The sequence below is a fragment of the Fukomys damarensis genome, unplaced genomic scaffold, assembly GCF_012274545.1.
Source record: "Fukomys damarensis isolate Sample0158 unplaced genomic scaffold, DMR_v1.0_HiC HiC_scaffold_4, whole genome shotgun sequence".
Lineage (NCBI taxonomy): Eukaryota > Metazoa > Chordata > Mammalia > Rodentia > Bathyergidae > Fukomys > Fukomys damarensis.
Window position 1 is genome coordinate 3,957,075 of NW_022900916.1, and position 18,446 is coordinate 3,975,520.

Here is an 18,446-nt window from a genome sequence, read left to right on the forward strand (position 1 = left end):
CTGTGACTCTTACTTGACCTTCATCATGGGTGACATGGCTTTTTTTCCAGATGAATCAGCCGTCTCTTTGCAGTCATGTTTGAGCCCGGTTTCTAGAGTGGACACTGAGTGTGGGTGGATGCATCTGTGTTGTGTGGTCCACACCGCGAATTGTAGGTGGTTAGAGCACCGTAGCCTCGGCCTGACTCCATCCCACTGACGGTGACTATGGCAGGCTTCCTAGATGTTACCGCCGCCTGCCCCCAGGAGTGGACAGCGCTCTCAGCAGAGAACCCTTCCGCCGTGGAGGCAGAAGTCATAGAACAGTTCATAATGTTCAAGACAATATTGCTGCTGGATTTAAAATTCAGCGTAATCAGATCTGTGTGTAACGTGGAAGTTTAGAAGTAAATAGCACATAAGCACTAGGAATTTTACAACATAGTACACACTTGGAGCATGGTGTCAATAGCTCTCACAGTGACATTTTTGTTTAACTTTTCTAGGGTTGATTTTTCTCATCTAAAAAGGACTAGCATCAAACGAAGAGTGTTGTTACGTGAAATAATTCACAGAAAGTGGTTAACACTGGCATTCACTAATTGCTTAACAAATGCTACTGGCTGGATTTGTGAACAATGGCAATAGTTTAAATAATGCGTCAATTTTAATTTCAGTGAAGAGTATAATACTAGTGACATTATTAGTTAAATGGAAAGAGTAGTAAGTACTGTGGCCACTTACCTTGTTTAACGTTTAACATTGTTGATAAAAAGTAAGCTTTGGTACCTCATTCCTCTCATTGGATAAATATATACATAGGTCTAATGAAAGACTTGTCTAGGGTATTATATATATTAAGTGAGCCATAAAAAAGTCGTTCTCTCGTCTGTAACCATATCTGTCTCATTAAAAAGCTGCCATTCAGAGTACAAAGTTTGTTATGCAAAATCAGAAAACTCTGGCGCTCTAATGCACTGCACATGTGGACAGTTAACAATATCTGTAATTTTCTAAAATGACAGATTTCACACAATGGTAGCTGTGCAGAGTAAGGGATAGGTTAAACTCTGTGAAGGTGGTAATTATTACACAATTTACACGTGTGTCAGAACATCCAGTCCTACATTTTGATACATACACTGTGTAGAGGTCACTGATTTCTCTTTCAGTAAAGCTGTCAAAAGTAGAGAAACTGTGCTGGACCTTGTGCTCAGCACTGAGGAGCTGCACAGAGCTGCAATACTGAGTGAGGTCTTGAACCCTGAATCAACCAACAGGATGTGTTGAAGCTTAAAACAGACTTTACTCAAACACAGCAGGCAGCAGTAATGCATCACTTTACTGGATGAAGTTTTCAGAAGAAAATTAAATTCAGAGCTCATCAGCAATTCTGTATCCTCTGTCATAAACAATATACAGGTAGAAAAGTCACGGACTTTTTGAAGAATTAACAGCAAATGCAAGATGCTTCTTTTGTGCTGTTACAAATTAGATTTTCCTTCTTCCCCATGAGAAGCGAGACAGAATAATGGGACGCTCCTGAAGAGATTGCTGAGTGCCAAGGCCAGGCCTTTGGGAGCTCACAATGCTGAGAATAGAGATGTATACTTGGCGTTTTGAATCCATTATCAGTGAAATTCTGTTGTGCTCGTCAGAATAGAGGCCCGGGAGTCAAGGTTGCCTTTCTAGGTACTCGCTGCTTTCCGTAGGCTTGGCCTTGGACACCTGTGAAGGACTTAATTTGTGCCAAATATAATTTTCTAACAGATAAAGATCTTCCTTTTGAAAGAGTTGCTAGAAAATGGGAGTTAATTTTACTCTGAAAGTAGCCGTAACATACTTAAGTGGGTTGGTAACCTACGGCTAAGTAGGGTTAGGTCATTTAGCCTTTGAAACAATATAATCAAATATTTGCCATCTCAGGTCAAGGAGGAAATCACAAATTTGTATGAATGCGAAATGTTACTATTTTCCTGGTATGAGGAAAAAGAGGGCAGTTACAAATATAACACAGTGTCGTACACAACATATGACTGATAATATAAGAGACAGCATACTTATACAAAAATAGAAATACAACCAACATTAATAAAATACCTGTCAGAATAGGGGTAGTTTTATTGGGGGCAGGAAATGTTTGAAATTCTCTTATATAGTTTATTATGACTTTCTTATCTTAAATACTGAATTTTGATTTCTTGCTCTCAGTATTCAGCTAAAGATTTTGACTTAGAGTAATGATTGCATTTTGAAATCTTATAATATACAGTGACAAATGAAAGCTCTTTTATCTAACTATTATTGAATCATAGTTCTATAAGAATTTTTACAGTAGTGTCTTTAGGTGGGTGAGTATTTTCATAATCTAGAATAATATTTAGATAATGATATTATAATATAATAATATTTAATATTTCATAATCTAGAGTAATTTTTCTTTAAAAAGTGATTTCCTAGAGAATTAAGTCATGTTAATTTTTCCCATCCTGAAAGAAATATATTTATACCTTTTATTTTAAGAACTATGATTTTGGAAACTAGTACAGATTAAAACTACTTGATGACAAATAGAGAAAAGACATAGCCACCTAAACTCTTCATATTAAACAAAGACCCTCCCATTACAACTTTTAACTTTTCTGGTAACTCGAGTTTTTCCTCATATATATCCAGAAGTTACTTTTAAAAATAATTACTTTTAAAAAGCAACTTTGTAAATAAACTCTGCTTACAAATGAAGGGTGTTTGATGCATTGTATGTATTTAAATACATTGAAAGTGGTGGTTTTAGATTCATAGCAAGAAAGGAGAGCCTTGCTAGCCTGGCTTGAATTGGGCTTAGTTTCTGACTTCTTTGGTCCTTACCCAGTTATTTTGGCATTTTTTACCCTCAGATCATGGTGATAGAGAAATGTCAGGCACATGAGTAAAGCTGGACGAGGTACTTAATTTTATATACATTAAGAAAAGTCTGTTCATTCAGATTACTAAAATAATCTAGTGTATTAGGCAAAGATGGTTCCTAGTCTGACCCAGAAAAATGCAGCTAAATAGGCAAATATAAAATAGCACTTACATTGCTTGCTTATTTTGTTTTATGCTTTGTATATTTTTTCTTAACATTTTATGCTTTTGGTATGTTTTGAGAAATCCAAGGATAGTAATTTACCCTATTTTCTTTACTTTTGTATTTCAAGGGACTAGAATGGTGTAATTAAGTGAATGATACTTGCTCTTAACATTGTCTTTGTAGGGACCGCAGACCCACAGTCCTTCATAGCTGGAATCTCGTGACGTGGGACAGCTGGGGGAAGGGCTGGGTGCTTTTCAGGAGATAGCACACCATCCTCTAAAGAAGCAGTACTAGTCTCACACTCCACTCCTGTGGCAGACACTCTGCAGAAAGATTGTGACTAAGAGAGTAGTGACTGCAGCCAGAAGCCCTTACCTGCAGATAGATATAGATACAGTCCTTCATAGCTGGAATCTCGTGACGTGGGACAGCTGGGGGAAGGGCTGGGTGCTTTTCAGGAGATAGCACACCATCCTCTAAAGAAGCAGTACTAGTCTCACACTCCACTCCTGTGGCAGACACTCTGCAGAAAGATTGTGACTAAGAGAGTAGTGACTGCAGCCAGAAGCCCTTACCTGCAGATAGATATAGATATAAACTGCGTATCTTCAGATCTATAAAACTTGATGATGTGCTCATCATAGATTACAATTTCCTTCATTTTGCATGAACTTTAAAATCAGTTCAAGAGTCGAGGCTTTTTTTTCATTATGGACTCATTTGTGGGTGGACACATTGCAAGGAAAACATTTTGAAATCTACTTTAGCTATAGCTGACCGGAAAAAGCATTTTCAAATGTATGAACTGGAGATTTTAGAATATAGTTTCCTCATGGTAGGAATGATTCAGAGCTTGCCTTTGCAACCAAGTATGTAATAGTAGAATTCACAGTTGGTACATCAGTGACTGCTACTAATTGTTGAGCTCCCAAATAAAATTAAGGAAAAAAATTAGCGTCTTTGAAAACAAATAAAAGTTTATTAAAAGTAATTAGCTGCCTGTTGTTGTTTCATGTGAGTGAGAGTCCAGGAAATTGAAAAGATAGAACAGATTGGGGAATTAATGAAGTCTACATGGATCTCAAATAAACGTGATTATTTGTTCAGTAGGTTATTACTATAAAAGTCATGAATGTTTAAAGAAAAATACAATGTCCCTTTTATTCTGTGGTGCTTTGTGTATTAATATAAATATTCATGAGGGATGAGTATCAGTTCGGGTTATCTGTGTGAATATAAATTTTCATATGATTGGCCCCTGAGTGTTCATTGGATCGTGCTCCTGAATACGGTTCCGCTGCGGTGCCATGGGTATCGCTCAGCTCATGAATATTCACACGCACAACTGCCCTTTCTGAGAGTAATCACAACCTCGCAGATGACGATCTCCTTAGCTTTCAGTGGTGGGAGCTGCGCTGGGATCCTCGTCCAGAACAGCTTCGCCGTCCGTTTGTTTTTATTTTGTTCGGTAAATGATACAAACTTTTAAATGCGAATATATCGGATGTTCGCCATTCTTTGCAAATCTTTTCTTCCTTTTCAACACTTAAAAGATCGTGCGTGATTTAAGCATGGTTGAATCCATTTGTTTTACTTGTGGAAATCACTAAAGAACCGAAGAAGGTAGACCTGTGTCTCCAGTCCTCGGCCGGACACACGGACACTTGAATCTCCCAAGTTCGGAGCAGCCCAGTCTGCTGCCCACCACCCCAGATACCCATTCTTACACATAAGGACAAGACCCACGGAGTTATGGTTTCCATTTTTGTAGCACAGGTAAAGTTCAAGCCTGCGTCAGTGAGACTTCATGTGTAGCACTTGTCAGCTGTGCTCACTGCGGCCCTCCTTACAGGTTAGGTACTGCAGGCTTGCACTTCTGCCACCTGCACAGTGCAACGGGTCTCCCTCCTCGTTGTGAGTGGCATGTGTAAAATGGTTATCCGAGTGCAGTGGGTGGTTTAGGTTGGGATGAAATCCTATTCCTTGTCACCATCATGTGTTATTCACTGAATAATCAGGAAAGCAAAGCAGGAAGCACAATTTGTCTGGGAGTTGGTTAGTGATAAAGTACCAACTAGTTCCTGTTTTCTAGCTCTTATTATTAAGCCTCTGAATGACATTTTCTTTATCAAACTATATGTGTTTTGGGTAAGCACTGTTAATAACCTATGTTTAATGAGAAATTTTTTTTTTTAAATTCTGGTAACAGACGGATTTATGTCAGTTTCAGGTCCCCAGAATAAATATAATCATTGGTTCTGAAAACATGTCCTAATTTATTTTTAAGTAATGAAGGGACTGGATCTTTTTAAAAGTCTACATTGCTTCTAAGGACGAGGAGGGACAGAACTCCTTCAGTGTGATGTCTCAGTACAGCATTGGTAGTTCTGAGATGTGCCTGGTTCAAGAGATGCAGATGAAAACATGAGACTCCACCCCACCCTAGAAAGAATGGCTGCTACCATGAAATCACCCAACAACAAATGCTGCTGGGGCTGTGGGAAAAGAGGAACCCTGCTCCACTGTTGGTAGGAGTGTAGGCTGGTACGAGTATAGGCTGGTATAAGCATTGTGGAAATCAGCATGGAGATTTCTCAAAAACCTAGGACTAGAGGTCCCATTTGATGCAGCTATCCCCCTGCTCGGGATCTTACCAAAATAATTAAAAGCATCATACCACAACAATATATATGCACCCATGTTCATAGTAGCACAGTTTGTAATAGCTACAGCTTGGAAACAACCCAGTTGCCCATCAACTGGATACTGGATAAAGACAATGTGTGGCTCCTTTTTAAATAAAATGGAGTACTACTCAGCCATAAAGAATGAGAAACTAGTGACATTTGTAGCTAAATGGATGAACATTGACCCCCACCAGAAGTACAAAATACTACATGCAGTTAGAGAAAAGAAACAAATAACATGCAAAGAAAAGCCCATCAGAATCACAACTGACTATTCAACATAAACACTCAAGTCAAGGAGAGCCTGGAGTGCAGGATTTCAAGCTTTGAAAGAAAACAGCCTCCAACCCAGACTGATATATCTTGCAACACTATCTTTCAAAATTGATAGAGAAGTAAGATATATTCATGACAAAGAATACCTGAGAAACTTCATGAATACCAAACCAGCACTCCAAACAATTTTTTAAAACATCCTAGAAAAAGCCAATAAAGGTCCCAACTCCAGGAGGGAGGCATGACAGATCAAATCAAATAGGGAAGAATTTAAAAGGAGAGGGAGAAAAATTAAAAAAATAAATAAAATAATAACGAAAATAATATGACAATGATAATTCAATACATATCAGTTACAACAATCAATGTCAGTGGCCTCAATTCACCAATCAAAAGAAATAGACTGGCAGAGTGGATTTAGAAGCAAAATCCAACAATATGCTATATACAAGAAATACACCTGAAACAGATACTCATAAACTGAAAGTAAAGGGATGGAAAACAGTTCCCCGTATGACAGGAACACAGAAAAAAGCAGGGGTAGCTATCTTATTTGCCTTCAAAGTAAATTTCAAACCGAAATTAATTAAAACAAACAAAGAAAATCAACACATCCTTGTAAAGGGAACAATCCAAGAGGAAGAGATGACAATCGTATATATATATATATACCAAATACTAATGCCCTCCAACTATGCAAAACAAATATTAAGGCACATGAAACACCAAATTAATACTAATACAGCTGTAATGGGGGATGACAATACCCCATTGTCACAAATAGACAGATAATCTACACTAAAAATCAACAATGAAATGCCAGAACTAAACCAAGCTTTTGAAAAAATTGACTTAATAGATGTCTACAGGGTGTTCCACCTCACAAAATTGGAATATACATTCTTTTTGACTGCATACCAGTCATTTTCCAAAATGATCACATACTAGCTCATAGAACATGTTTTAAATAAATGCAGAGGAATTGAAATTATCTCCTGTTATCAGATCATAGTGGAAGAAAACGAGATCAATAGCATAAGAAACCATAATAACTTCATAAACACATGGAAATTTAGTAACACTCTCCTGAACAGACAGCGGGTCACAACAGAAGTTACAGAAAAAATCAGTTTTTATAATTCAATAACAATGCCAGTACAACATACAGGAATCTATGGGATACGATGAAAGCAGTTTTATGTGACAAATTCATAGCAGTGCATTCCTACACTAGGAAATCAAGCAAGCTCAAGTAACCTAATGGTGAATCTTAAGCTCCTAGATAACAAAGAGCAAGAGAAACACAAAGCTCATACAAGGGAGGAAATTGTAAAGATCATAGCAAAAATCAATGCAATGGAGACTAAGAGAAAGATACAAATATCAACGAATGGAAGGGTTGGTTTTTCAAAAGAATAAATAAAATCTATAAACCCTTAGCCAATCTTATTTTAAAAAGGGCGGTGGAAGGCTGAAAATGGAGAACACAGAAGAAATGGACAGATTTCTATATACATATGAATTACCCAAGTTGAATGAAGAAAATATAAAAATTCTAAACACTCCAATTACAATCAGGAAAATGAAACTGTAATTAAAAGCAAAGAAAAGCCCAGGTCCTGATGGATTCACTGCTGAATTCTACAAGACATTTAGAGAAGAACTACTGCCACTACTCTAAATTTTTCAATAAAATTGAAAGAGAAGCAATACTTCCAAATTCGTTCCTGGAAGCAAGTGTTATTTTTATTCTAAAACCAGGGAAAGACCCAACCAAAAAAGAGAACTACAGACCAATCTCTGTAATGAACGTAGATGCAAAAATCCTCAATAAGATACTGGCAAATGGAATACAGAGGGTCATCAAGAAGATTATATATGCTGACCAAGTTGGATTTATCCCAAGGATGCAAGGATGGTTCAACATATGTAAATCAATAAATGAAATTCACCATATTAACCAAATCAAGGACAGAAACCATATGATCCTCTCAATATATGCACAAAAAGCATTCCACAAAATTCAACACCCATTCGTGATAAAAACCCTACAGAAAATTGGAATAGATAAAGGCTTTCTATGAAAAGCCAACAACCAACGTCATAATAAATTGTCAAAATATGAAAACCTTCAAGCTAAAATCATAGCAATTAGACAAGAGAAAGAAATAAAAGCAATAAAGTTAGGAAAAGGAAGAAGTGAAACTGTCATTATTGGCCGATGATATGATACTCTACATAGACGACCCGAAGAACTCCTCCAACAGACTTCTGAACTTGATTGACAGATTCAGTAGAGTAGCTGGATACAAGGGAAATAGTAAAAAATCAATAGCCTTCTGGTTCACAAATAACACTCTCACTGAGAGGCAAAGGAGAGAAACAATCCCTTTCATAACAGCATCCAAAAAATGAAATATTAAGGAATCAATCTAATGAAAGAGACAAAAGCCCTCTACAGTGAAAACTACAGTGCTCAAAAAAGAGATTGAAAAGAGATAAGAAAAATGGAAAAACATCCCTTCTTCCTGGGTAGGAAGAATCAATATAGTGAAAATGGCCATACTTTCAAAACTGCTATACAGATTCAATGCAATCCCTATTGAAATCCCAACAGTATGTTTCATAGAACTTGAGAAAACAATCTAAAAATTCATTTGGAATCAGAAAAGACATAGAATAAGCAAAAGCAATTCTAGGCAACAGAGACATGGCAGGGGGTATCACAATCCCCAGTTGGAAACTATACTACAAAGCCACATTGATAAAAGCAGCATGGTCCTGGCAAAGAAACGGAATGGAGGATCAGTGCAAAAGATTAGAAGATGCAGAAACATTTCCTGACATAGTTAACTACCTCCTCTTGGACAAAGGAGACAAAAACCTCTCTGGAGGAAAGATAGCCTGTTTAATAAATGGTGTTGGAAAAACTGGATTTCAACTTGTCAAAGATAAAAACTAGACCTGTGTCTTTCACTGTGCTATAAACTAAAATCCAAGTGGATTAAAGATCTAAATATTAAAATGGAAACACTAAACTTGCTGGAAGATAGGTTAGGTAGAACCCTTGAAGATATCGGCATAGGAAAAGGCTTTATGACCAAATCCTAAGTAGCTTGGGAATTAGCACAAAGAATCAACAATTGGGATCTCATCTTTTTAAAAAGCTTCTGCATTGCCAGAGAAATCACAAGCAGAGCTAAGAGACAACCCACAATGTGGAAAAAAAATTTTGTTACCAGCTGTTCTTCAGACAATGATCTACTATCGAGAATATATAAAGAACTCAAAAAGATCAGAACCCCCAAATATAAAGACCCAATTCAAAAGTGGGCACCTGAAATGAACAGACATTTCTCAGATGAAGAAGTAAAAGAAGCAAGTAATCCTATAAAAAATGTTCAACATCACTGATCATTCGAGAGATACAGATGAAAACAACACTGAGATTCCATCTCACCTCACAAAGAATAGCTGCTATCAAGAAATCAACCAATAACAAATGCTGGCTGGGTTGTGCGGAGATAGGAACCCTTCTTCATTGTTGGTGGGAGTGCAGACTGGTGCAACCACTGGGGAAATCAATATGGAGATACCTAAAGCAACTAGAATTAGAGGTCCCATTTGACCCAGCCATCCCTCTGCTGGGTAGATTCCTGGAAGAAAAGAATCATCCCACAGCGATATACGCTCACCCATGTTTATATCAGCACAATTTGTAATAGCTAAAACTTGGAAAGAGCCCACCTGCCCATCAACTAGAGACTGGATAAAGAAGATGTGTTTTTTTTTTTTAATGTAAAATAGAGTACTACTCAGCCTTAAAGAATGAGAAACTGGACAGACACATAGCTAAGTGGATGCACACTGATGCCGTGCTCTTAAGTGTAATTAATAAGTTACGCAGGTGCAAATACTGAAGTTTCTCTGATGTGAAAAAGTAAAAGTGTAAATAAGGATTAAAGTGTGTAATTGATATTGTGGATTAAGTAGAAAAGTCTACAAGAGTAGAGGAAGTGGGAGGAGTAGGGAAAGGAGAGGAGGGAATGGAATTAACATGAGAAAAGGAAACATGGAAACAAAGTCTTTGTAAATAGGGAGGGGTAGGGGTGGGAAGGGAGGGCAAAGGAATGGGGAAGAAATAAGCAAATGGATTAAGTAAGGGTGTGAATTTCCAATGATGAATGTCATTACACTGTACAGTGTAGTGATAAAATTCTTCTTGCTGGTCCCAGCTGTGGCAAAGGCTCTGCAGCCCCCGCGAGAGGACAGAGACTCTGCCCAACTTCCCACAGTGTGTGGGACTGTCCCCCACAGCTGCCCGCAGGAGGGATGGCGGTGGTGTCATGTCAGGGCAAGTTTTGTTGGAAGAAGCAACTTTCTGATAACCACTGAGTTTACAGTGCTTTCTAAGGCAGAGTAAGGAGAATATGTCATCTAATTTTGTAAAAGCAAAAAGATTCGATTTTCAGTAAGTTGGAGTGAATGGATTTTTTTTCTTTTTTTTTTTTTTATTAGCAACAATAGTGTTGAATGAACTCAACTGGACAAGTGCCTTAGATGAAGTTTTCAAGAAAAACCGAGAGGAAGACCCTACCTTGCTGTGGCAGGTGTTTGGCAGTGCCACTGGCCTGGCCCGCTATTATCCAGGTAAGTGGTGGATACTCGATAGTTAGGAGAAGAAATCACGAGTTCCAGCTGCAGTTTCCCCTGGGAATGCTTTGTCAAGGATCACGGTACACTGCCTCTATGATGACAAAACCTGCTCTCCTTATATGACTCCTAAATGATCGCAGTTTTCTGTGCCTGGATTCCTGAGGTGTGACTGGGCTGGCTGTACCTGCAGCCTCACCAAGCAAGGAGGGCAGAGAGAACAGATGAGAACCTGGAGCGGGAGGTCACACGAACCCAGAAACTTTCCTGAGGCAAGAGCACAAGTGTTCTAGCATGGACTGGACTGTGAGTCACAGTAGAGAGATTAGTACTATTTTTAGACGCTAGCGCAAATATTTCTCTCCAGATTTTGTGTTTACATTGTTATTTATAACAGAAGAGTTAGTGCTTTGCCTTAATCAGTAAATGTGGACTTGTTACAATGAATATGACAGGAAGTAAGAGGAAATCCTGTGAAGAAGTGAGCTTCTTGTGCTAAACTGGATGAATTATGGGCAGCTAACTGATCAAATATATTCAGTGATGATAAGAATATTTTAGAAATTAAAACAATATCTTTTAATGCTCTTTAGTTTTAGAAAGGAGAGGTGAGGAGATATAAATAGTAATTTCTATACCAACAGTGAAAAGCTTGTCACAGTATGTCCTGAGAACCCATGCAAATATTTTCAGCGAAAGGTTTGTTGGTATTTTTAACCTCTCCACTCGCTGAATGAGTTGCCAAACACAAAATGGATTTTGCTTTTTCAAAAGCTGGACCTGAATTATTGAAAGTGTTGTACGAAATTGGCTTTCAGTGGGCACAATGTGACCTTAAGTAGGAGGCTTATTTTTTGAAACTGGGGTTATCTGGACATGCTTAATAAATAGAATTGTTCATAGTAAAAAGCACTGAAATAAAAAATTGATTATAGCAAGCTTTGTATTGTAACAAATAACAGTCCCTGGAAGTCTTCAGACTGATCAGTACACAGATTAGGTAAAAACTTTGTGTGTTCTGGGTGATTGCAAACACCTAAAGATAAGATCCGCAGTGATTGTTCTTTTACAGAAATCCAGCACCCTAAATATTGCAATAAATAATTTATAATAAAATACCAGTGTTAATACGTGATGTAAGGAAAATTATCATCGGTAATTACCTTGATAGTAGAATTTTCCTCTCATAGAAATATTTTTCCCTAATACTCCAACACTTAAAAGACTTCTCAGTTGCTTTATTAACATGTTCCATATTACATATACACCAAGGAATTCTAAAATTAAATTTATAAGATAATACCATGCATCACGTAATAAACGTAGTGAAATAAGCCTTCAAATTTATCAGTTCTTGTACAACATTTCTGAATGCAATTAAAAATATAGGACTTGGACACTTTGTGCTTCTACCCATAAAAAAACAGATGTTATACATTTATCAATAACTCACAGCCATAGGTAGCTTGTCAATCTTCAAGAAATTACCTCATTCTAAAATTCCACGTAGGAGAAGTGGAGGGAACAGAGAGGGAGTGTTAGAGAAAATTAGTGTAATAATGAAAAATGAAGCGGTCCGAGCTGGAAAGAAGTGGATGATGCAAGAAAGAGAGAAAAGGAAGGCTTGCGTGGGGGAAGAGGTGACAGGAGGGAAGGGAGTCGCAGTGTGGATGAAGCGAGTAGGACCGAGGCAGAGGGGAAGAGGGACATCTTTACAAATGACTCTTAACTTTTCCATTTACCGGCAAACTGTCTTCTGCAGTCCATTCATTTTAATGCTCAGCAAGTCAATTCTTTAACCCTGACCGTCAGATATTTTAAAGTGTGCGGACATTTGTTCCCCTCCTGGTGGGAAGATCTTCAGATGCTTGAATCCGCACGGTCGCTTTAGTGCAGGAGCTGTAGGAATGATCTGGCTGATGCTCATCACCTGCTTTTAGCCTGGTCTTGGAGGCCCCTGGACACCACCCTGCAGGCCCGGGGTGCCCACCTGGTGCAATAGCAAAGGCAGGGACCCCCTAGGAGAAGCAGGACAGTGTGTTTCCATTTACAGCAAGACATACTTGTGAGGCGTTTAACGCTTTCAGGTTTAAAGACTTCGCAATGACATATTAAAAAAATAATATTCTCAGCACATCACACTTACCTCTCATTGTACCATTTCGGTGCAACCCAACGTAGCATGGCTGATCCCTCCTTACTGCTCATTACACCAAAGGTTGAAGAGGGTCTTTCCATAGCATCTGTCTTCTCAGCGAGTAGAAGCAGAGCACGCACCTTCACCTACCCAGGTTTTCACCTGCAGACACTGCCCCAGGGGACTGAGGACTTGGGTGCATGTCCTGATTTTCTGGGTCTGAGTCATCAAGGTTAGAACACACAGAACATTAATACCTCCTCACGTTAGCACCTGCAGGATTTTGTGCTCAGTGAGATAATGCGGCAAGAGATGCTCTGAAAATACAAAACTGCAGGCCCGTCAGCTGCAGTCATCAGCTGGAAACATTCATGTACGCCTGGCTTTCTCTTCACTAAACACATGAAAAACGCAGCTGAGGCTGCAGTTTGTTGACTGGGCCACTGGAAGAGAGCTGTGGAAGGGGCTTTGACCGTGGCTAAGCCATCATCCTAGACCCTGGCCGTGCCCTGTAGACTTGACTTCTCACCTGTGTCGCCTTGGGATTGCCAGAGAAAACGAGAGATATCCACAGAGGCTGACACTGAAGAATCAATTAGCACAAGTATGCCCACTGCAGTACTGTACTTTCTCTAAAACACTACTTGTTTTGTACTTAAATTTAAACTTAACTGGTTATCTTTAAATTATTTCTTTTCTTTACTGTACTGGGGATTAAACCCACGGCCTATTCATTAAAATACTGCCCAACCCCCCTTTTTAAAATTGGGGTTTTTTTTTTCTTTGAGACAGAGTTTTGCTACCTTGTCTGGGCTGGGCTCAAATTCATGATCATCTTGCCTCAGCCTCCCCGAGTACTGGGATTACAGGTGTGCACCACCACATCTGGTGTGTCCTCTGTTTCTGCTAAATCTGTCAGTGTTCTCTCTCTGGCTCTCAGTCTCTGCAACATGGGAAAGTCATCTTCCCAATTATGCCACAGAACCGTAAGAATCAAATAAAATCTATTTCATAACCCACCCAAATGTAGAATTTTATACTTTCCTCTAATTGTGTAAGCTGCTGATTTTTATTTCATTTTCTCAAGAACCTTCTTGCTGCAGTTATTAAAAATAAAATGTTTAACAGCAACTAAAGTCTCCCAATTCGCAAGAGTCTAAAATATATTCTTGTTCCTTGTTGAAGGAACAGTGAGTAAAGCCAGCTGCCAGGCCCAGCTCCAACACTGAGGGGGGTGACCTTCTCCAACCTTCTCCTCCTTTCTCCTCTTCAATCTGGAAGAAAAGTGCGTTCTGTTTGATAGTGAAAGCATCATCCTGGGGGAAGTTCTTGGTTGTGTAGCAGCTGTTCTAGATTTTGTTCCAGTCATGCCCTCCTGCTATCCCTGCTGCTGCACCAGTAACTTGGTGGGATGATTCCCAAGGTAGGCACGATATCATCTCGGTGAGTGCAGGACTGTAGCATTTGATCTGTCCTCAGTCTTGCCGCGGGGAAGCCAGGGCGACCTGCCTCGTGTACGCATGACAGGCCACAGACAGCTCCCGGCGTGGTGAACAGGGACCCCTCAGTCATGCAGGGGAAGACAGGGTACAGTAGGTGGTGTGACAGGGAGGGACTGGCCATCAGCAGATGGGATCCACTCAGCTGTTCACCAGCATAGGCGGTGACGGTGACTAAGAGGACTGTAGCGTGTTCCTCAGTAGCTAGAAAAGCATACTCTGAATGTGACAAGGAAGAGACAAGCGTTTGAGATCCTCTGTGTGCTGTGAACCGTCATCTGGTCATTGCGCAATGTGCTACCCCAATCAAAATGTCACACTGTGACCCACAGACCTGTCATTTGGATGCATCAGTTACAAACAAAATAAGACTTTAAAAAAGCTCAATCCTACATCTAACAACAACTTCATTCAACATGTGCTTATTAGAAAATCAGTTTCATGTGTAAGTTCTTTGGTGCTCTTAATCAATTTATGTTAATTAGCTGCTTTCATAACTAGCGACATTGTGACTCTGATAAACTGTAAGAGAAAACCTTCAGTACAAACCACTCATTTCACCTATTAGTGTCTCCTGAGATGAAACAGTCACTCCAGTAATTAAGAATCGTTGGTCCATTTCATTGAATGCTGGTGGAGGCAGCACTTAGTATTTTTAGATAAATAGTTGCATCTATAACGAAAAGAAAACAGAAAAATACAAAACTTTAATTCATCCCCATATAACATTTCGTGTCTTATTAATCACTTTTTCCTTCTCTGCTGTACCTCATCTGTTCATTCAGAACCATGGGATTACAGAAAAGAGCTGAAGTATCAAGGGGGTGTTGGCCAGAGGGAGGCGTGGGTAAAACGCAGGGACCCTGCAGGCCGCGTTTGCGGAGACAATTACTTGTCCTTCCTGGCAGCCGATTGTCTTAAATTGCGTGATTCTTTCCAGAAGGACAATCTGAGAATATTGCTCATGTCGCATAGCAAATGGCAAGGGTTATTGTGCAGAGAAGCCTTGTTACATTCACCAATAAAGAGATACTGGATACATTTGTAGTCAGTTTTAACAAAATGAGACGATCCTTCATCAACACCCACTGTATTTCTAAAAGTAGTGTTTTCAGTGATCCCTTGTGGTTGTTTGTTTGTACTGGGAAGGTAACTCAGGCCTCCCGAGTTCTCAGGTGCTGTGCCCCTGAGCTACATCCACAGCCCATATCTTGTTTTTTTGGTTTTTTTTTAATTACATTTCTTTTGGTTTCTTTTTTTTAATTTGGATATTTGTGAAAGGACACATGGCTCAGTTTTAAAAACATTTTACACATTCCTCAGTCACTGTATAAAGAAACTATAAATTGAAGTGATTATTACTTTTCTTAATGTCCGTGGTTAAAACCCAAGTGTCTGCTGAGCCATGATGCTTTACCAGAAAACGTTATGACTGACCTAACAGAAGAAGCAGACTGTAATTTTTAACTTGAGTGGATATAAGAATGTTGGGACCGCTGACTAAAATAATACATCAAAAATATTTTTATTTTTCAAGTAAGATGAGGAATTGATTTTAGAACAGTAAGGTTGGAAGCATTAAAAGGAGGGTGTTAAATGTCGCTGTTTACCCCTGGGCGGCAGGTTTCTGTTCTGAACTCTGTGTCTGGCTTTGCTGTGTGCTGTCTGTCACTTGTGTTGGGGGGGACACACATGCTGGACATGTGTAGGATCACTTCACACCGTGTTGACGTTCCCACATTATTCTGAATTACAGACGCGACGCTATAGCTTCATTTCTTTTTACCTTCTGGGGAACCTCACCTGTTAACTGACTTTGACTTAATTTTTACAGATGAGATTTATATTTTGGGTTCAGTTGTGATCAACGATGAGTCTAGTCGTGATTACATTGACTAGATGATGTGATTTTCTTACCCACAGGTCAGAGGAGTTAAATCAGATGGTGCTATGAAGATCAGATGTGCTTGTAATTAGACTGGGAATAATCACCCCATAAAATAGATTAATACATATTGCTGAAAAACTTCAGGGGTTTCAAATTATAAAATAGCTCATTCCATTCCCTTTTACTTCATATTGATACATTTCCAGCCTTGTACCATTCAATTTTAAAAGCATAGAATCATCTTTACTGTGCAATTAATTTTGTGTTCAGTATGTTTAATTGAAGAATGTTATGAGTTTTGTCTTCATTTTACTTATGCCATTCATTTTGACTGGTACAGCAAATGAAAATATTTTAAAGGAATCCGCCACCTTTAAGCGATTTGATGTAAGATTACTGCTTATAAAAGTAGAGAAAATATTCCTATAGAATCATAATGTGTTAATTTTTGGAAATACATCATTATCTTCATCTAATTAGATTCATTGGCCTAAAAATAGGAGCCTGCTTCTTTGTCACAGTTTACACTTTTCTCTAAGTGGATCCTAACTCACGTTACTTTCCAACTTTCCATCACATACTTCATTCAGAAAACTCTCTACACTCACACTTACTGCTGTGTCACCTGATGATTCCCTACCGTGAATTTGAATGATTCGTCTGTGCGACCATTTATTGAATATTCCACCTGACATACAACTGGGCTTTGTTAACTGTTACTTCTGCTCACACAGAAATACGCACCTATAGTGTATGCAAATGTTTTCTGTGGATTATCTGGCATTCGCAGAATTGCCACTAACCTATGTAATAGGGCTTTTATTTCTAAAATATGATGATTTATCCTTAGCCATAAGCCTCAGTATTTGTATATTGATTTCTATTTCTTGTTTATAAATAGCACAGTAGAGATGTCAAAGTCTCTTTCAGCCAATATAATGATATCATCTGAATATTGAATTCCATGCTCAGGAAAAATGTTTTAGATGATTTTATTAATTCAGAAGAACAGAATCTGAGCTGAGGAAGGAATAAGGACAAGGCAGACTCCTCTTTCTGAAAGAAATGAGGAATCCTGAAGATTCTATTACCAGAAAGAGAATTCTAGAGCTCACATGTGGGTAAGATGGAAAAATTTAGAAACATATTAGAATGCTATCCAAAAGAAGATTAATGAAATTATTACAGTTTTCTTACTTTCTCGATGCCGGGATGGATATCCAACACCCGACTCAAAGGAGGAAATGTTTACTTTGACTCACAGTGTGTAGAGATGCCCAGTCCATAGTCACCTGGCTCTCAGGCAAGGCAGCACGGCAGGGGAGAAACAGTCCACAGCATGGCTGTGGGAAGCAGAGAGAGATGAGAGGAGAGGGAGGGAGCTAGACCTTCCAGCCCACGCCCCTCGCCATCAGGCTTTACTTCCAACATCACATTTAGCCATAAACTCTCATCAGGGGACTTATCCAGTCATGAGTATCATATAGTTATGGTTCTGTCACCTCTCCGAAGCCCCACCTATGAGTGTGTGAGGCTTGGGGGCACATCCAGACATAGATCTTCCTAGCACTTTGCATTATGAGCGCTCTGGTGAAGTTATCCAAGTTGATTCAGTCCCCTTAGTGTTCTTCAGCTCTCTTCGCACGCCGTTCAGATGCTCCAGAGCCTGCTTCGTCACTGCCCAGGGCGTCCTTCTGGTAATATATTCTGCTACTATAACTCCACGTGTTGGTCAGGATCCTTGGGCTGGTCCGAAACACCTAACACCCACAGTTTAAAGGGAGGAAAACATGGACTGTTTCAGGGTATTCAGTCAGGGGTTAGCAGCCCCCAAGACTGCATCGTGGCAGAACAGCAGAAAGGCGTGGAGGAGCTGAATGCCCGCTTCATACCAGCTGGGAAGAGGAGCAGGATGACAGGGCCCAAAGGAGGGGAGGACTGGGCGCGGTTCCCTAGGGTACCAGGACCCCACATACCGAGTGTGTGCTCTTCTTCTCCTGAGTGGCTCCCAAGACAGTCAGGTCGGTAATCTAGCTTAAATCTCACTCTCTACTTTTATCTGACTCTCACTGTAGTATCTGTACATCTGCCCTTCCTGTGTTCTCTGTCCCTAGCACCCGCTTCTGGTCGCTTGTACCTTATCACACCAAAGAGCCGTCTTCTTTACCTTCAGCCATCAGTGTAACAATAGTTATGAAATTGTATCTTCCCGGAACTCTCTGCAATGTCCCCTTTCCAGACATCACAGTGA

The 18,446-nt window shown here is 39.4% G+C and overlaps 1 protein-coding gene across 1 annotated transcript in view; it reads left to right on the forward strand.

Annotated features, from left to right (window-relative positions):
- The window catches only part of Cacna2d1 (calcium voltage-gated channel auxiliary subunit alpha2delta 1), a 339,947-nt gene that overhangs the window by 214,180 nt on the left and 107,321 nt on the right, over positions 1-18,446 (forward strand). The window contains exon 7 of the mRNA XM_010636710.2: positions 10,537-10,668. Coding sequence (XP_010635012.2) covers positions 10,537-10,668 — 132 coding nt within the window. The remainder of the gene's footprint in view (positions 1-10,536; positions 10,669-18,446) is intronic.